This window comes from Bactrocera tryoni, unplaced genomic scaffold, assembly GCF_016617805.1.
Source record: "Bactrocera tryoni isolate S06 unplaced genomic scaffold, CSIRO_BtryS06_freeze2 scaffold_25, whole genome shotgun sequence".
NCBI classification, from domain to species: domain Eukaryota; kingdom Metazoa; phylum Arthropoda; class Insecta; order Diptera; family Tephritidae; genus Bactrocera; species Bactrocera tryoni.
In genome coordinates, this window is record NW_024395977.1 from 31157993 (window position 1) to 31179600 (window position 21608).

Sequence of the window (21608 nt, forward strand, 5' to 3'; positions counted from 1 at the left end):
TGTCGACCAATATTCTCTCGTTTTCATAACGTGCTTTAAGAGCTTCCCAAGCAAAATTGAAATTTTCGTCATTGTGAGCGAACTGTTTAACTATTACGCCTGATGGACCTTTGGTTTTGTATCTGAGGTGATACAATTTCTGCGCTTGAGATAATTTAGGATGGTTTATGTACACAGCTGTAAGCACGTCCTGGAAGGACGGCCACTGTTCATAACCACCATGAAATACTTATATCTGTGTCGCATACTGGCACTTTAAGGTGAATGCCTGAACTTGCCCCTTGGGCTGGGCTTTGTAGCAGCTCTACCCTCGGTTGTGGAGTAGGTGCAATTGCTCTTAATAGCTTTAGTTGATCAGAAATCATTGCTTTTGTGTCTTCGAACTGGTCTAGGCAGTGTTCATACTTGATGTAAGCCGAGGATTTAAAATTCTCTGGTAGATCTGAATCCTCAGATTCTTCGATTGTGTCATATGCCGCTTGGAGACGCGTCCAAAAATTGTCTAAATTGTCTTTTTTGATTTCTAATACCGATTCAGAATTATCTTGAATCGGCGGAGATGAAAATCGAGTGCAGTATCGTATCAAACTGTCACTCTCAGCAATGAATTTTGTATAAGAAATATCTTTATCCCTCTTTTGTTGTTTTGTAGCACCTTGCTTTGAGCGTGTAGCTTCTGCCGGTGAACATGGACTTTTTTCGTCTGCAATCATTTTTGGAACTTTTAGCAACTGAGTTGTTTTAGATTCCTTTGAGTCTGAGCTCATTTGAAATATGTATAGAATAAATTAAAACGTCTTAGTGAAAACGAGACGTGTAGATGTTTAGAAAAAGTTTCGTATATGAAGTGTTGAATAGAAGACTCTTTTGTGTGTAAGAGTTTCAAAAAGAAAAAAAAATCAATAAAATCAATGGCTTTTTGGTAAACCGAGATTTCAAAAATATTTTCGTATATATAAGTATATGTATTTATTTCATTTGACGAGAACTCTTTTATGTAAATAAGAGTTTTGAACGAAATTGATATAAAAATATTTTATTTATTTATTTATTTAAAAGAGAAATAATTATAAATAATATTTCCACTTATATATATAGAGCACTGGCTGCCAGGGCCTTCAGCTAATGTTATAAAATCTTAGTCTATTATGTTCTCATTTGTGATCGATTTATATAACGTAAATTTAGATACAATATAAAGATAAATTTCAAAGCAAAAGTAAATGGATGCATGTATGTATGTTAAATTGTTTGTAGTGGTGATCTTAATTACTCCATTCTCTTACTTGGATTTCATTTACGTATGTTTCAACAGGTCTGCGTATATCTTTTTCGGTGAAATAGTCAAAGAAGTGGAGTGGTTGTTTGGAAGCTTCTTTAGCTTTTTTATCGGCAATTTCGTTGCCATGAATTCCGATATGGAAATATCCCACATTATTTTTGTACAGTTATTGCTTTGCAATAGCATGCTACGAATATTGGATATTAAAGATGTATTATTGGTATTAAATATAGCTTCAATTGCCGATCTACTGTCGGTACATATAATGCATTTATTTCCCATTCGGGAAGCAAATTGTACTGCCTCAAATATTGCGGCTGCTTCGGCAGTAAATACCGAGCAGTAGGATGGTAAGGAACCGACCATAATAGTAACACCTAGCTGGTTTGTCACAGCAAACGTTGTGCTAGTGTCTGACTTGGATCCGTCCGTATAATACAAGTTCCAATCATCATTTAAGGACTCTAATACAGCATTAAACATTTGTTTGTATTCATTACTGCTGGTAGAATATTTTGGGTACTTAAGTAGGATGTTAATGAGTGATGAATTTGGAAGCGCACTTGGAGGATACTCTGAAGTTTTAGGAGTGATGGAGTGGTTACGATTTTCAGCTGTTGAACTAGACTTAAGCAACGCATAATAGTAGACGGCTTACGGCTAGTCTTAAGATTTCGTATAGAACAATTGATTTGTGAAAAAATCAATTCATTTCTGCAGTGAAGTAGCCTCGGTATAAGCATCATGGTGTTACGCATGGTCCGGTAGTTTATATGTGGCAATCCAGCTTCAGATAGAATTGCCTTAATTGGTGACGTTGGGAAGGCACGAATGCTTCTTCTGACTGCTGCGTGGTAGGGTGCGTTCAAGAGCTTAATGTTTGTATTAGCGCAATGTCCGTAAATACAAAGTCCGAAGTCAATTTTAGATAATATTAAAGCTTTTGTTATATTGACAAGAGTATTTGTATGTACAGTATTTAGAAGATAAGAATTTAATTATGTTCAATCTAGAAAAAAGACTTACAATGCTCTTTGAAAGTTAATTTGTTGTCGAATATAAGTCCTAAGATTCTTACTTTATTAGTATGTGGGAGATCAACGTTTGAAAAGGATATATTAGGAAAGGAGCACTTTTGTTTCCGACATATGTGAAAAGTTTTACATTTGCTAGGCGATATATTAGCGCCTGAAATTTTTGACCAATTACTTATTTTATTCAATATATTTAAAAATATGTGTTTAACTTGGTTTAGATCTTGAGTTTGAGAAAATATTAAAACATCATCGGCATAGATGCAGTGTTTGACAGCTCCACTAGAACTTATAATTGTACTTATTTTATTGAACGCAATGGTAAATAACGCAACAGAAAGAGTTGATCCCTGTGGTATACCATTGAACAGATCGTGTAGACCGGATTTATGCTTATTGGCAATAACAAAAAATTTGCGGTGGTTCAAAAACGATTTTATTATATGATATAGTTTTTCGCCAACATTCCATTTTTTAAGTTCCCTGAGTACCATGTGAGGTCCAATCCTGTCAAATGCTTTTTCAAAGTCTAAACTTAGCACAGAAACGTGATTTCGGTTTGACAAAGCCGTGGAGGCATAGTGTTCGAAAAATAACAGAGCGTCAGTTACTCCTAAACCTTTTTGGAAGCCAAATTGTTGGGGTTTTATAAAAGCGTTTGCTTTGGCAAACCACATAACTCTTACAGATATTATTTTCTCCAGAATTTTGGACATGCAAGGAAGTAAGGAAATGGGTCTATAATTTTCTATTTGAGAAGTAGGTTTATTGGGCTTGGGGATGGGAAGGATGGAAGCTGTCTTCCACTCCTGTGGATAGATTCCCTCGTTGAGGATTTTATTGTAAAGAGAAATTATAGGTATTTTAAGGGATCGAGGGAGATTTTTAAGGATGGGATAGGAAATTTTGTCCAATCCTGGAGTTTTACCAGTCATCGATGCAATTGTTACATCGAATTCACTTAATGTGATGGGAGCATCTGCTTGGACGGCTCTGGGTGAGGGAAATGGGTTATTGTAGTTTTCAGAGATTGTTTGGCTTTTTAAGGTGTTGAAATCATTGTGAAAATTATGACTGTTGAAATTATCTGACCATGTGTTCGCAAACTTCTGAGCAATGTCTTGAGGGTTATAAATAGGACCTTGGGCTGAATGTATAAATGGTATGCTGGATCGTTGTGAGGAGCCTGTAAGAATTTTAATGTCTGACCAAATTTTTTTTGTGCTCGAAAATGGGTTGATATTGGCGGTGAGTGTTTCTAAAGCTTTTCGTTTGGTAGATTTTAATTCTTTTGTTTGTATTTGGACCATAATTTTTGTTTATTGTTCCTTAAAATTGTTAGGAGATTTGACCAATATGGCAATTTAGCATGGAAATGCTTGGTACTGGACTGGGGTATCGCGTAATGTGCTGCTGATCGGATGATTGTTTTAATGGCGGCAGCTTCAGCGTTTATGTTTTTTGCCAGGGGTTTGTTGTCCGAAAATGAAACAGAAAGACGATGAAAGTTTGCCCAATCTGCCTTCTCCGTTAAGAACTTTGATGTGGGTCTTACTTTATACCAATTAGGGATGGAAATGGAGGTTATAATCGGAAAATGGTCGCTATTATGGAGGTCTTGAAGTGTATTGGAGGAAAGTTTGGGTGCAATTGGTGTGGAGGCAAGGGTGATGTCGGGATGGGTAAACGTTTTATGAGTGGAGAAGTGAGTGGGTGATCCATCGTTAAGGACGACTAGGTTGTGAGAAAGTATTATATCCTCAATGATTTCTCCTCTTTTATTACTAGCAGGAGAACCCCACAGCGGGCTCCAAGCATTAAAATCTCCTAACAAAACAATTGGGGCAGAAACAGTGTTGATGATATTACTAAGGTCCCTATTAGTAAAGTTCTGATGAGGCGGGATGTAGCAATTGACAATAGTGATTTTGAAGCCTATGTCTATTTCCAACGAAAAGCAGGAAATGCACTTGCTTACAGGAAGTGTTTTGACTGCTATTAGAAAAGTAACTTGTGTAGTTTTTAGGAGAATACGCTATCTTATTAGCGGGGAGATGCGTCTCTTGTAAAGCAACGATTTCAGGAGAAAATTCATTAATTAAAATATTTAAATCAGGGTAATTATTAAATAATCCGTTTATATTCCATTGTAATATTTTAATCATATTTCATTTGTACTTGGAAGTCTGTAGGTAGGTAGGATAAGGGGGGAAAAATGGAAGCGGGAGTATCAGAAGAGGTATGTTGGGAAATAAAATTTGCGATAGTTGTTGTTGTTGTTGAGTCATCGACTGGAAAAGTGGTTTGACTGGTATTTATTTTGTTTGTTTGCCTTGCGTTGTTTTCTTTTGCTTCGTCGTTCGTTATATTAGTATCGGTGTTGTTGTTGCTCGAACGTATTTGTTCTGCTTGGGTTTCATTATTGTTTTGATTTGGTTGTGTATTGTTTGATTTTTTGATAACATTAGAAAAGGAAAGAGGGGTCTCGTTAAGAGGTGATGGTATTTGCATTTTTTGCATTTTGATCGCTTCGCGCATAGAGCACTTACTATTTGTTTTAATCTTTATTACTTGTTTCAATTGTACAAACTTTGGGCAAGATTTACTGGAAGCGGGGTGGCTGCCAGAGCAGTTTGCACACAAAGTGCGAGAGCATACTTCTGGAGAGTGAGGAGGGAGAGCGCATGAGTCGCAGGTGGATGTTTTATTATATCGCTTTGCTGTGTGGCCGAACAATTGACAATTTTTACACCTCATGGGATTTGGGTAGTATGGGCGTACTTTAGTTGTATACCATGATACTTCCAATGTCTCAGGCAATTGATATATATCAAAAGTGAGTAAAACTACTCCGCTAGGTACTTGTTTGCCATCAACATATTTTGGAAATTTGTAAACTGACACAACACCCTGGGCTTTCAGGTTTTCAATAATTTCATTTTCTGAAATATCATTAAGACATGGTGCGTAGATTGTGCCTTTGGAGTAATTCAGGTTGTTATGCAGCTCAATTTTTACATTACATATCCCGTGTAAAGTGGTTGTTTTACAAAACTTGTTTGCGATATTATCGTTTTTTACAAAAATTAATAAATTTCCGTCTTTTAGTTCGGATATATTGATGATTTCTGAACTAATAGCTTTTAAAGCTTTATGCACAGCAAAGCAAGAGTCCTTGTTTAAAGGTTTTATTGAGTTTGATGCACTTGCCACTAAAAATCTTGGGTTATCTTTCTTAATTAATGGTAAAGCGGGAAACAAGTCTTTAGTTATAGATTGAGGCTTTTTTCTTTTTGCTTTTGGGCTTGATAACAGGGCGAACCTGTTTTGCCCGAGAGGGGGGCCCTCAAGGGGCATTATTGCTTATGAAATATATGTACACAATTAGTAAAAGCACACGTGGCTTACCAATGGAAGAAAATTTGTAAATGACTTTGCTGACAACACAGGAGAGAAAAATTACTCAAAAAAGACTGCGAAACACTGAAATCACTTTAAGCACAACCGTATGCGTTGGATATCAGTCGATGACTGTGATATAAAAATAAAGCTTTACGTATTTGATAATACAGTGGAACTTCTCTAACTCGAATGTCCAAGGGACAGAAAGTAGAGTTCGAGTTACGGAAAATTCGAATTAAGGAAAATACACTAAGTTGAGTTCAAATATATTTACATATGTATGTATGTACATGTTTATTTAAAAAGACAGTTTGTAATACATATGTAGTATATAAATAAATGTATATAAATTCTTATTGGAAAAAATTGGTTTTTTTTTGTTTAAATACGGACCATTTCTCTTTCTCTATAAAATGTTTCTCTTTTGACGAAGTAAAATTTCTTAGGGTCTGGATAGCAGACTACGCTTGATTAAATGTGGGTATAGTTTCAGTTGTTGTTTCAACCTCGCTTTCACTAGAGACTGAAATAATAGATTATTAGTGTTGAACAATGCTACATTTTACAAATTTTACTTTAGACTTACCTTTTCCAGAAGGAACTAGATTTTCCATGACGCTATCTAAAATGTCTTCATCTGTTGGGAATCCCATTGTTTGCAGACCATCGTCAATATCGGCGTAATCATGAAAAGACACATTATCGGTTCCCTTTGCCGTTCGATATGTGGTCCAAATTTGTTTCAATTCAGACAATGGAAGATCGTCTTCTTCATCCCAGTCATCCGTAGTAGCATTCTGCATTAACACACCTTTAGGAAAACCAGCCTTTCTAAAACAATTGCTGATTGTTTGTGGTTTTACACCCAAATTCCAGGTTTTGTTTAGATCCCTGATTGCATCAAGTAACGACACAGTCGTAGGAGTTGGTTCTTCCACTTTCATCACAATTCGTTTTCTATAATGTTGCTTTTGAATAATCCCATGGTCCATTGGTTGTAGAACAGACGTCAAATTAGGAGGAAAATATTGCAGTTTAATGTTTTTTAAATTTGCTTGTACATTTTTAGGATGTGCGGGACAATTGTCAACGAACAGTAGTATTTTCCTGTTTTGGGCAACAAAGACTTTATCTAGATTTTTGAGCCACTTATCATAAATTTCACTTGTCATCCACGCTTTTTTGTTGTACTCATAGTCCACATCAAGTGATTTTATACCCTTAAAACAACGTGGGTTTTTTGACTTGCCGATAACTAGCAATTTCAACTTTTCTGAACCACTCATATTGCTTGCAACCATAACGGTAATTCTCTCCTTGCTGTTTTTGCCACCAAAGCATTTTTGACCTTTAAAGGCTAATGTTTTATTGGCTAAACATTTAAAAAAAATGCCCGTTTCATCTGCATTAAAAATATCGTTTTCGTGGTATTGTCTAATTAAATCTGGCAAAACGTTTTTTTTCCAATCTTCACTAGACTGTAAATCGGCTGAAGCACTTTCTCCACAAATCGCACACATTTGTGCGATATTATGCCTTTTTTTAAATTTATCTAACCACTCTACACAGCAGAAAAATTTTCGCGACCCAAAGCAAACGCAAATTCTTTAGCTTTTTCTCTGATTAAGGTTCCCGAGAGAGGAAGATTTTTCTCACGTGCGGTAGTAACCCACTCAAGCATAGCTTGATCAACATCATTAGTGACGCAAGCTGTAATCCTTTTTCGTTTGGAGTTAAAATTATAGTCACCTTTTTGTTCTACAAGTTTGTCTTTATTTTTCAAAATGGTTGATAACGTATTAGGAGGAGTCCCAAATATTTGTGCAATTAGTTTTAACTTTTCCTTAAGCGTTAAACACTTTACACTTCGTTTTGATGTCCTTTTAGTCCAATATCACTACAAAAATTGACAATTTTCACCACCGTTCTAACAACAACTAATACAATCGTATCTAAGTGCGTGCGACGCTTGCTAAGAAATTTAAAATACAAGTCGTTATCTGTCGCCGACTCGCAGCTCGGTAATTCCCCGAAATTGCGGTAGGTGTTTCCCCGAAAAATTCGAGTTGCGCTTGGTTACCGCCGCAGTTTCTGTGACATTTTAGTTCGTGTTTTAGAAATATTCGGGTAACAGAAATTCGACTTATAGGGAAAAAATTACATAGTGATGTTATAAAAACGTATTTTGTTCTTAAGGAAATTCGATATAGAGAATATTTCGAGCTACGGAAGTTCGAGTTAGAGAAGTTTCACATCATATGTAATCGCGAACTCTTTTAACTTAATAAGAGTTTTAAAATGTAATAAATAATTAATCGTTTAAATTCGTTTTTTTGTTAGCCAAAACCCAAGGGGTATCGCGGAATATATGCCAATGGGGACTTTGAAGTAGTGAGCGTATCTACATATGTGACACTACACTTATGTACAAATATTTTAGAATGTTATAAAACGTTATATGTTATATACATTATATTGCTGTATATGATTTGTACGCGATGTCGATCGGGTATATTTTTCAGTAAATATGGTATATATTTGTATGCGCCCGCATGTGCATATATATATACGTACATACATGTGTATGTATATACATATGTTCGCAGTGTTAAGAAGCCGCGAAAAGAGAATTTAATAATTTTTTAATTTTAGATATACATATGTTTGTATATGTATTTAAAATATATTGATGTGAATATGATTAAACATACGTATAAATTTGGTCAGAATAATAAGTGAGCAAGTTATGCTCTCTCTATGTAATATAAACATGCGATATGGGACATACATATATGTATGTATGTATTTATAATAAAAAGGATGTTAATTGACATACATATGCTTTTGTTTTGGTTTTTTTATGATTGTCGTAGCTTATTTTAAGTAATCCTGCTAATACTTGATTAAGTATAAGGGGTAATGCTGGAACTTTCTGCAAGTAAATACTTGAATATTTTATAGTTTTTGGAATAGATTTGTGTTATAACAAAACGGTTAGCATTTACCGGTAATCAATAATCCGCTATATACAGTACCAAACTGCTTTGTTAGCGGTTTTTCGGTTTTTACCGGAAAATAAACCGAATTTTTTCTTTTTTGATCGGGATTTTGGTCAGAATTGCAAATTTAATTTTGTAATTTTATACCATACATACATACATATATGCATATAGAAAGTAAATATTGAACGGAAACGATACACTCACATTGATTTCCGCCAGGGGCTTTTGGGGATAATAATTGTATGAGTATATGTTTGAATTGCAGTTAGAACAGTGACAGTCATGTTACCTAGGGACATGCCGGTAACGCGTGCCGGGTTAATTGTCACTTTTTCCTATCACGTTCTTAAGGGCGAATCAAAAAACTCCCAAAACTTTTGTATACATGTGATCTTGTATCACTTTCTCGCTCACATATTTTCTGCTGTAATAATACTATATCCTTCTTTCTGACACCTTCATTAAATTTGGGATAATTCAATAAAACTGCTTTCAGGAAAACGTGACGGTGCATTCTACAATAGCCTAGTGGGTAAACCACTCGCTTGTCATTCCTTCAACCTAAAGTTCGAAACTCAAAAATATAATTTTTTTTTTTATAAAATATTTTTTTTGTATTAATTTTAATAACAAAATAATTTTATTTAGATTTACATTAATGCCCCTATTGCGGTTTTCAACCCAACTGCATTTCAGTCGAAGTTTAAAAATTCAGTATTGCCAATTTCAACTCAATCCGTCAAAAAAAAATTGCGGTTGAAGTATGATCGAACTTCAACTTTTTTTGGTATTGCGGTTTTCAAGTCTGTATGTACAAGTGGGATTGACTAGTTTATATGTAAATAATATTTATTTCTATTAAGCAGTTGAAGTTCACCATTCGTGCAGTGAAATACAAAAAAATATTAAAGAAAAATGGAGGACGGGTAAAATAACTATTTTAATTAATATTGAATTAATTTTAATTAAAATTTTTTATAAATTTTCAGAAAAAATAAAGTTACAACAAAAAAGCAATTCGGAAAATTGGTGGAGTTAATGGAGAAGTTTCCAGAAGCAGGAAGAGGAAAGCCACAATTTGGAAACAATAAATTCGAATTGAGGTGCAGCGCCTCAAAATTGCTAAATTAAAATCTTCGCAAAGATTTTAATTTTTTTTTGTTATTTCAAACACAAAGTAATATATTTTTTATTTTATTTTTAATTATTCTGGAATGAAGTGATCTTTTATATTTTTGTATCATAGTTTAAGTGATATTGTTATTTAATGAATTTATTTAAATAAAATTTAAATATATGCCTGAATAAATAGCACATTAAAAATAATAAATGAAATTTAGTATTTTAATTATTTATAGGAAAGTAATAATATTATTGCGAATTATTCGAGCCGTATCCTCTTCTTCCCTTTCTATGTCCAAAATACCATTGGTCATTGTAGTATTTGAAGTAGATGGTATTTCTTCCGGAGATTCCACTTGAAAGTGTTGGCAAATATTGTGCAATGCGCAACAAGCATTCACAATTTGCGTAGCCTTTTCGGGAGTGTAATGTAAACCTCGTACAGATCAAAGACATCGAAATCACCTCTTGAGTACACCAATTGTCCGCTCTACAATATTCCGGGCCTTTGAGTGTACTGCATTGTAGCCTGCTTGGGGTGAAGAAGCTTCCGCCAAGCGATAAGGCGTCATTAAAAATTTGTGCAGAGGATAGCCAGCATCGCCTAAGAAATTACATTACTCCAATTATTTAGCAATAAATACGATAAAGTCTTACCCAAGATCCAAGTGTTATTCTGTATGGTGTTCTGTAAATGCACTTTCAAATCGCTAACATTGAAAACAAAAGAGTCATGATTTGCGCCTGCATGCCTAGCATCCACATACCGAATAGACATCTTATAATCACAAAGCTAAAAATTTTAAGAAATTATACCATTTTGTTTCTAATATAATTCAGATTTTATACATTCAATCATCACGTTTAAACTGTAGTAGCCCTTTCTGTTAAGATCTTCTTTTCTTGTTGAAATTATGCGAACATGAGTCCCGTCGATGCAACCAACTACTCCCTGGAAAGCACTCTTTGAATAAAATGAAACTTTTGAAGCGTTTTGCTTCTCCTCAGTCATTTGAATTTTAATCCATTGGGCACAAATACGTTGTTCAATTATATTTAGAACCTCTTTAATTACTAAACATATCGTAGATTGCGCCAACCCAATGTTAAAATCATTTCCATTGCATTTTTGATACCCATAGTCAGCAAGGAAACGCAGAGTTGCGCATAATTTTAATATAGGAGGTATGGCCGTTCCTCGCACACGTTTGTGGAAGTGTTCCTTCATCTCATTCAGTGAAAATCAAAATGCTTCTTTATTTAATCGAAAATAACTTATGAATCTGCAACAAATATTATTAAAAAGCCACTCAATTGTGAAAAAACTATGGCTTACTTTGCATTTGGAAGCTCCAATGGATTTGAGTGATCACGAAGGCTTTTTCGTGTACGTAGCACATCAATTTTGCCCCCAATATTTTCGTCATTGTAACATAAATGAAAACTTATATCCATTTTTTATTTATTTTAATGTTTATTCACTATTTCGCGAGCGACAACTGAATTCAATTGTTTAAATATGTCGTCTAAAAAATTTAAGCTGTTTCACTATCTGTCAAATTTCCCTTTCTTAGGTTGGCAACGCCAATCATACTTCGACTGAACTTAGTTGAAGTTCGCAATACCGAAAAAGAGTTTTGTTGATCTGAAGTTGAATTGCCTTAACTTCAATTCGACCAAGTCGGGTTGAAAATCGCAATAGGGGCATATTTTAGTTTCATTCATCTTCACATTTTTTTTAATAATATAAAAATTATTTCAATAAATTATTATATAGATACAAAAATAATATGTACATATACATACATATGTACATATGTAATTATTTAGCAATATGTACATATGTATGTCTAAAAAAATATTACAATGTTATCATTTTTCAGATTTTCGCTTTCTATATTTTTTTGCTTAAATCTATGGTGGGTCATTTCGATGGACTTCCGCATTTGTTGCTCGAAATTTGCAAGTCCACAAGTGATGAAAGAATCTATTAAAAATGTAATGAAAAATAAATTTAAAATACATATTTTTAGGTAAATATGTATGTATAAAATTTACCATATAATATATTAGACAACAGAAACTTTGATAGCGGTTGCTTGCCTCCCCTACCGTCCCAGTTACACAAAGTCAGGACACCGTCGGGAGAATGCAATAATTACAGTGAAAAATACACTTAGGTTAAAAGCCTTTTTTCCTGACTCATATAATTAAGCTTTCTCTTGTTGAGAAAGCTAAAAAAACAAAATTGTTTTTTCGTTTAACAACGGTGCTGCATGGATGGCAGCGCGACCGCGTTACTTTATTGATTGACATAAAATGTGTCTAAAATTAGTGCTTAACATAATTTTATACCTAAATTCCGTCAAGCCTGCAGTGTGGTGGCGTAATGCACTTCCAGGAATTGGCTTGTGAAAGTGCATAAGCATTTCGGGTGCGCGTGCCGGAAGTCAAGTCGTTGTTACTGAAGCTGCTGCGGCGATTTGCTTAAGTCAGTAAGTTATGTAGTAGTTGCGCAAGTTATGTTGTCGAATTGTTGATAGGTGTTGTATTAACTCTTCCCCTCTTAGTTCGATCGTCCGCGATCGGTGTTATTGTTGGGCTGCGATGTTGTAATTTGCAGGAACGGGCCTTTCTGCACGTTTGCAATAAATTCTGCTTCTGGGCTAGGCGAAATGTACATTTTTTGTTTTTCTTTGATAATAAAAAATAAAATTGCAGTAGTGACTACTATAATTAAAACAATTGAAATATCAGAACTTAAGCTAATTATTGAGGATACACTGTTTCCATTCTTTAGTAATTTAAAATTATTTTCATGCTGAAGCTGTATTATGTACAGTGCTTCAATCTCTTTTTCTTTATTAATTTCGTTTGTATCATTTATTTTTGTTATTACATTTGGTAATACAAATGTTTCAAATATCCTCAAGTTTACGTTGAAATATGTTCTATTAGAAATCTTTATCTCACAATTTTCGAACCTTAATAAAAATGTGCCTTTTTGGCTTATCTTTTGTTTATTACAGTTTTGGGTTATATTTGAATTAAAATTCTTAAATACAAGGGTGCCTGGTAGCACTTCTATTACATCAGGTTTATTAAAATTTTCAAGCTTACAGCTCGCTTCTTTAAACATTAATATATTGCCTATATGTACATGTGTCTTTAATTATCCTTAATTTCTAATTGGTACATTTTATTGTCCTCGTCTACAAGGATTTCTAAATGGCTTAGTATTACTGATTTATTATTAATGTTTGGGATGGGTTCAAACTTTATTTTGGATAATGTATTCTGGGAATATTGTGGTATGAGGAGGGATAGGATGATTGTATTTTCCCGAAATAGTACGGCTGTTCTAATATTCTAAATTCAGTTCAGTAGGGGTTAGATCTTTATTATGGTACAAAAGGTCGATATTCTGTTTAGTTAATAATTTCCTAGCAGTTTCCTCTCTATCCTTATATAGTAATTTTGGGTCACTACAAACTCTTCTGCCAAAGAAAGCTTCTACGGGTTTCATTGCGGTAGTGGAATGAATTGAATAATTGTATTCTTTTACCGATTTCTCCAGTAATTCGTTAAAAGAATTATGCGTTTTTTCGCTTTGCAAGCAACGCATGATCTCCTGTAGAGTTGAATGAAACCGTTCAACCTGTCCATTTGAGGAGCTGGTGTAAGGGGCTGTTCGAAATATTTGTATGCCGAACTCATTCTCTATCATAAAATTTATTGACTCAGATTTAAATGATCTTTCATTGTCAAATACTACCGTTTCCGGTATGAGGGAAAGTAGTATATCTCTCAGAGGTTGCCTGATATCCTCTGCCGCTTTAGATTGTATGGGTTTCGCGACAGCAAATTTTGAAAATTTATCTACGGCTGTCAAAATCAACTGTTTTCCTATTATGAGGATATCTAAGTGAACTATTTGACCAGGAAACCGTGGAATTGGAGTGGCCTGTATTTGCGGCTTTGGCGGATGCCGTTCGTATTTATTAACTTTGCATGTTTCGCATTTTTATACTCTCGCAACAATGTTGCTAAGGAGAGTATTATAGTTTTGTTCACATAACGGTTGTTTGTAAGTCCTAAAACTAAAAGAGTCAGATATAGGGTTATATATACCAAAGTGATCAGGGTGACGAGTAGAGTCGAAATCCGGATGTCTGTCTGTCCGTCCGTCTGTCCGTCCGTCTGTTCGTCCGTCCGTGCAAGCTGTAACTTGAGTAAAAATTGAGATATCATGATGAAACTTGGTACACGTATTTCTTGGCTCTATAAGAAGGTTAAGTTCGAAGATGGGCAAAATCGGCCCACCGCCACGCCCACAAAATGGCGGAAACCGAAAACCTATAAAGTGTCATAACTAAGCCATAAATAGAGATATTAAAGTGGAATTTGGCACATAGGATCGCATTAGGGAGGGGCATATTTGGACGTAATTTTTTGGAAAAGTGGGCGTGGCCCCGCCCCCTACTAAGTTTTTTGTATATATCTCGGAAACTACTATAGCTATATCAACCAAACTCTATAGAGTCGTTTTCTTCTGGCATTTCTATATACAGTTCAAAAATGGAAGAAATCGGATAATAACCACGCCCACCTCCCATACAAAGGTTATTTCGGTATATAATATTTTCTTAACACCCTGATGACACGTACGAAATATGGGTGAAATCGGTTCACAACCACGGCTTCTTCCAATATAACGCTATTTCGAATTCCATCTGATGCCTTCTCTGTATACATAATATATACATTAGGAACCAATGATGATAGCGGAATAAAACTTTACAAAAATACGGTATTTGAAAAATATATAAATGACGTATAATGAAATCTCGATTATCACTTTATCATGCGAGAGTATAAAATGTTCGGTGACACCCGAACTTAGCCCTTCCTTACTTGTTTCATAATTTTTTTAATTTTATTTGCCATTGCAGGAAAATAATATTTTTCTAGGATCTGCATTCTATTTTCCCTGCAATTCTTATGTGCTCTATTATGGGTGCTAACTATTATTTCTTCTTGCTCTTGTTCATTCGTTATGTCCTTTACCATTATTTGGGTAAACCTAACTTTATATTTGTTAAAGTGTTAGGGATATAATTACTGAATTTTTCCCATAATATGCTCATCCGTTTTTATGCAATTTATGACGGACGGATTGAGGTATCTTTTTAAAATATCTATCAAATTTTCATCAGTATATTCGGGTTCGGTGATTAGATGGCGATGATACGTTGGAAATATAATTTTGAATTGGTAACTCGAGATTACGTCTTTATTTAAGAATATTTGATTTTTGAATGCGTTAATAGGTGCTTCAACGCTATATCTTAAATTGTGTGATGAACTTCCATCCGAATGAGTCGCTGTAGAGAGCGAATTCAATGGTGTATCATGAGGTATTCTAGATAAGGCGTCAGCTACGACGTTACCCTTGCCAGGTCTGTAGTATAACTCATAGTTATATTCTTCAAGGATCGCCTTCCACCGCTTCATTTTACTATTGCCATTCTTGTTGCTTAGCGCATAGGTTAAAGGTTGGTGGTCGGTCGTGATTTTTACCTTGCGTGAACCGTATAGGTAATTTCTGAAGGAGTTTAATGCCCATATTATTGCAAGCATCTCCTTTTCGTTTGTTGCGTAGTGCTCTTCGGCTCTACTCAACGTTCGCGATATAAAAGCTATCGGCTTATCGTTTTGCGACAAAACTGCGCCTATGGCGAAGTTTGAGGCATCAGTAGCCAGTTCAAATTCCTTTTCGAAATCTGGGAAAGCAAGGATAATGTCCTTGGACGTTAGGGAATTTTTAATTTTGATAAAAGACTCGATTGCATTTTTATCGAGGTCAATCTTAATGTTGGCCGATTTGTTTTTAGACGTTCGGCCCTCTTCCCTTCTTAAAAGGGATGTCAAGGGTTTGGCGATTTTTGCGTAATCTCTAACAAATCGCCTGTAATATCCTGACATACCTAGAAAGCTACTGAGTTCTTTTAAATTTTTGGGCTGTGGAAAATTGGAAATTGCCTCCACTTTTGGCGGATTGGTTTTTATGCCATTTGGTGTAATGATGTAACCTAAAAATTCCGTTTCCCTTTAAAAAACGTTGCATTTATCCAACTGCACCTTCATGTTGGCTTCATCTAGGGTCCTAAAAATTGTTTTAATGTGTCCGAGATGTTCCTCCTCGGTTTTACTAAAGATTATTATGTCATCAATATAGACATAACAACATTTCCCGATATATTCTCGCAATATATCGTCTAATGTGCGCTGGAATATTGATGGCGCATTTTTCAGGCCAAAAGGTAAACGCGTGAATTCGTATTTTCCATTGTTTATGGAAAATGCGGTTTTTTCAATGTCAGATTTTTTTAGTGGAATCTGGTGAAAACCACTTTTTAGATCAAGTACAGAAAAAAAATTGCTGTTGCTCAGCTGGGAGATAACTTCTGTTATCTCGGGGATAGGGTACCTATCCGCAGTCGTGACTGCATTGAGCTTTCTGTAGTGGATGACCATGCGGTACTGTTTGTTTCCCGCTGAATCCGCCTTTTTGGGTACAATTCAAACTGGAGAGTTGTACGACGACCTTGACGGCCTTATTATACCATCATTTAGAAGCTTTTTTACTTGGTTTTCTACCTCGCCTTTTAAAGCTGCGGGGTATGGGTAGAATTTCGTGTAAACTGGTGAATCACTCGTTGTCCTAATTTGGGCAACAACTTTGGTTGTATATGTAAGTTTCTCATCGGGTTCTGAGAAAAGATTTCTGTAGGAGTTGACAACGTGATTCATTTTTGTTTTCGTTTGAGGAGCCAACGTTTCCTCTTTTATATTTACTGCATTGACTGCTTTAGAAGGCAGCTGCTTTAATCTTATTGCCTTACCATTTCTTATTTTCATGTAGTTTTTGTTTGTGTAAATTACGGCCTCTAACTCCTTTAGAGTGTCGTTACCTAGTATGCCATCAAAAGTTACTAAAGAAGGCATGAGGTAGAATTTTATCTCCTCATTCATATCAAACAACTTTGCTTTTGTATGCTCGCATATTTTTATGCAACCTACAACGGATTTTGCATAGAAGGGCACCTCGTTTGGTATACGCTTCCTTGCAAGTTCGGGTTTTACGTAATTCTTGCTTGAACCCGTATCTATTAAAAATTTAAGGATTTTTCTGCTCTCCGCTTTTACTTCAAAATAGGGTAGCGAAGAGCCTATCATGCTAAAAAATTAATGCTCGTTTTTTCAACGATATTCTCATCTTCCGCCTGTTCTGTGGCTAGATGAAAAGTTCTTTGATATTTATTTGGTTGATGATGAGCGGTCGGCTGAGGTCTTTTGCCATAAGCCTGGTTTTGGGTGGGTCTATTCATATAATTTATCCTAGGGGAGTGGATTCTTGGGTCTACATCCATCGATTCTGGCCGCTGTTGGGGTTTGGGTGGTCTAGGGGGGTAATTGCCGTTATGCTGCCCTATTTGACCAAGAAATTGTGGGCGTGGTTGCCAAGTAGGTTGGTTTGGCTTGGGAAAATGCGCCAGTTGGGGATAAAATTGTTGTATTTGCTGCTGCACAAAGTTTCTTCTTGGTGGCAGCTGAGGGGGTTGTCCTTTCCTTGCGTTAGTCGCATGATTTGTGCCAAAAATTTGGTTCTTTAGTTTCATACACAGATGAAGAGCCTGTGGCAAGACCGCCGGTTCCCGTATTCCTAAGAGTCTGGGTAAGTCCCCATTTAGTCCTCTTATAAATGTGTCTAATGCTGTGTCCCTGTATGCCTGTGTCAGGAGGCACAAGGATTCATTACCCATTTCGAGGCATCCTCACTTGTTTAAAATCAGCGAAAGATGTGTATACACCTGCTGGTAGAATTCAGGGACGGGTCTGTTCCCTTGTATCAATGTCGTCATTTGGTACTCGAGAGTGGACAAGTCTCTCTTGTCGCCATAATGCTTCGTTAGACATTTTGATATGGCCTGCCAATCAAGCGGCGTGTTGTAAGATTCTAAGGCGATGTCGGCGTTGCCGACTATTTTATTTCTTATCACACTTAATATGCCAAAATACTTTGGTTGTCCTTTTAATGGCTGGTATATGGCCAAAATTCAATCAACACCTTTCTTCCAGGAGTTGTATTCTCCTGGCTGTCCCGAAAAATCCTTAAGGGATTTAATTTTTGGTTTCTTCGAATTCAATTTGTCACAACGAACAAGCAAACGTCAAATTCACGGTATTATGCTGTACGCTTTCACATCCATCGTTTTCAATAAGCGGTGACAGCTAAAAAATTTGTTTGTCTTCTTTTGCTTAACATCTGTTGAGTGAAGAGCTTATAATATAAAACAAACAAAAGACACAATAGATTGACTTCTTACTCATTTCAAAGATTTGTGAGGGAGTGTTAGTGACAAGTAAAAATTGTGCAAAAGTATTGGAGTTTCGGTCACGCAAGTTTTGCTGGGCGTGCTTGTGCTTGCGCCTGCGCTTGTGACTGTGCCCGTTCCTTGTTTTCCTTTCCCCCAGTTCTTCTGCTGCCGGTGTTGTTGCGTTTTCCTCGTTCCTTTTATTTTCCAATTTGGTTATTAATCTTAAGACATGTTATTACATGTTTCTTACTTCTATTTATACTAACTAGTAATTTTACTTATTACTAGTTGATAGTTTGTCTAAATACAGATTGTATTATTTGTATAGGTTTGTTTACATACTATATATATTGTTTGCCTAGATACATTTGCTTTGTTTTAAGATAAGGTTGTTGTGGTATTTAAACTCAATGTTGTTTTGATACTTGTTTGTTTAGGATTGTTTGTTGTAGTGATAGTGTAATTCAGTTGTTCCAACTCAAGGTTGTTTCTGTATTCTGTTTACTGAAAAAAGGTTGATTTGATGTTTGTTACTATTATAAGGAATACATTCCTTAACTCGCGATTTTGCCACTTCACTCTCTTCTGATGTAAACCTTTTTTTTTTTTGGTTTTGGTCACTCCACTGGCACTGTACCCATATACATACTTATGTGTATACCGTATAAGAATTATTATATACATATATAGGGGCAGGGGGAATCCCGGGCCAGCGCGATATTTTTTTCCCTAGTATAGGTTGACAGCTGCAACCAACTGTCATCGGCTCGTCTCATACTAAGCTCAGTTTCTATATAGCACTCGAGCTGTAAACACGTGTTATAACCTCTCTGCGACAACAAAATAAATTCGACACTCCAAAAGTTTTTTTTCAACTCTGTGTACAGTTGATTTTTTTCACATTTTCCAATAAATTCATCCAGGTAAATATGTTTATAATATTAGTTGAGCCTTTAGCCTTCGACACACAAAAGAAATTTTGCACGAATTTACATTGTGTTCATTATCCACCGCCATTTTGCAAATATGAGCGTTTGGGGAACGGGCTTATTACGGGGAATGTCGGGCCACATAGTTTTTTACATTTGACATGCTAACTTCATATATTTGACATGTATAAGTGATTTTTCGTGCAGAATTTCAACAGCACAATAGTTTTTCAACATTTCCTGATAGTTTCGTGCTCCGAAAAATTTTTTTTAGTCATTATGCCGCGGTACTATCCCAAACAAGAGAAAATTGTTGATTTGGACAACATTTTGGAGGCGATCAAGTCGGTGAAAATACATCACAACAGCGTTCGACAATCTGCGACGGCACACAAAATTCCGAGGACCAACCTGATGCGTTATATTGCAGCATTTGATGGTGCGAGCATCGACGTTACTACTGCCAATGCCGATGTAATGAAGAATTTGCTGGCTGAAAGCACGACGATGGGCACAAAAACAGTGAGTTCTGCTGGTTTCTTTCTTTTTCTTTCATCGAATAATAAATATTTTTTTTTTTATTTCAGATCTTCAACATCGAACAAAAGAAGGCGCTGATAAGCTACATTCTCCAGGCCAGCGACATCAACTATGGAATTAGTTTGATGGAGCTTCGTAAGCTCGCGTATGAATTTGCTCGGAAAGTTGGCGCGTCGTATCTGGATCCATGGAACGACAATCAACAGGCGAGTAAGGATTGGCAGTTGGCGTTTATGAAACGCCACAAAAATTTGTCACTGCGAACACCAGAGCAAGTAAGCCAGAGCCGTGCGAAGCGATTCAACAAAGAGAATGTCGATGCATTCTTTGCCAACCTTTCATCCGTTCTCGGTAAGACGCCGTTTGAACCTCACCGAATATGGAACATGGATGAAACCGGGTGCCCGACCGTGCCAACCAGACCTGTCAAAACCATCGCGCGCAAAGGACAAAAGCAGGTCGGCTCATCAACATCTGCCGAAAAAGGCACCAATGTGTCTTTGGCTTTGGCCGTCAGCGCTAGTGGCCAGTCTATACCGCCATTCTTCCTCTTTCCCCGAGTCAACATGAAAGAGATTTTAATGACTCATGCGAGTCATGGCGCAGTTGGTGTTGCGAACGGTTCTGGTTACATGAACTCTGACGTATTCCCTCAATTCATGCGTCATTTCTAATGCCGATTCGCCAACCATGTTGCTGCTGGACAACCACGGTTCGCATTTATCGATCGAGGCGATAGATTTGGCGTTGGATCATGGCATCACGTTGCTGTCTTTTCCACCGAAATGCACGCACAAAATGCAGCCGCTAGATGTTGCGGTATTTGCACCATTTAAAGGCATGATGACCGTGAAGCATGATGCATGGAAAAAGTCCAACATTGGTGTCACTTTCGATCTGCATCATGTGCCGCTCCTTGTCGATCAGTGCCTCGATGTTATGTTAACCCCGAAAACCATCAAATCCGGCTTCCGAACAACTGGCATCTACCCGTTCAACCCGCAAATTTTCACTGAAGTTGACTTTGTCGCTTCGGAACTGACGAAGAAAAAGACGCCGACAATCAACGTCGAGTTCTTGCCTCTGGTGATGCCATTGTGACTGCTGCGAATGAGGAGGTGTCAACGTCGGAGGCATCGACAAGTGCCCCAGCTTCAACAAGTGATGCTGCATCATCGTCGTTGTCTCCTGTTTCGGCTCCACAGCTCCGTGATGCATTGAAATCGGTTGGCCCGTTGAAATTCGGCACACCTGCGCCGAAATCAAAACGTGGCCGCAAGACAATGGAGTCAAAACGATTTTTGACATCGCCTGAGGTTGTCGCAGATCTGCGTGACAAGGCCGAAAAAAGCGGCAAAAATTGACGAAGGCTGCCGATGAACCAGCAGCCAAGAAGCAAAGGCCGTGGCAAATCGAAGACGCCACGGAAGAGAAGCCCGTTCCGACCGAAACCGACATCGAAGAGGACTTCGATTTTTGCACGATTTGCAAGAGAAAGAAGAAAAAGATGCCGAAGCACGAGAATCGTCAAAACACGGCCCATTGCATCGTTTGTGATCGAGGGGTTCACTTGAAATGTGCCGGACCGAACCCGAACACTTACACCTGCATCCACTGCGAGTCGGAATAATTTTTTTCGCCAATTCCTATTTTAATTATTATTTATGAATCTCTCTTTCATTTCCATTGATAAATAAACGTTTTTCATCGGTAACAATCATGTTTTAATCGATTTTCCCCACCTTTTTTTCAAAATCGCAAAATCAGGTTTTTTGCGCCAATGGCTATAACTTTTAAATTTTTGTAGAATTTTATCAAACCAATGTTATCAAAAGGAAGGTTACGACTCGCACTACAAATCCATTCTTTGGAATTTTAACAAAAAATAACTTTTATGTGACTTTTTAACCGAAATC

At 36.5% G+C, this 21608-nt stretch overlaps 1 protein-coding gene across 1 annotated transcript; it reads left to right on the forward strand.

Moving 5' to 3' along the window:
* Positions 1 to 14898: 14898 nt before the first annotated feature.
* Positions 14899 to 20366, forward strand: LOC120780873. Its single transcript, XM_040113107.1, has 2 exons — positions 14899 to 14919; positions 19740 to 20366. Exons 1-2 carry the CDS (start codon positions 14899 to 14901, stop codon positions 20364 to 20366), a joined length of 648 nt encoding a protein of 215 aa, XP_039969041.1.
* Positions 20367 to 21608: the final 1242 nt, after the last annotated feature.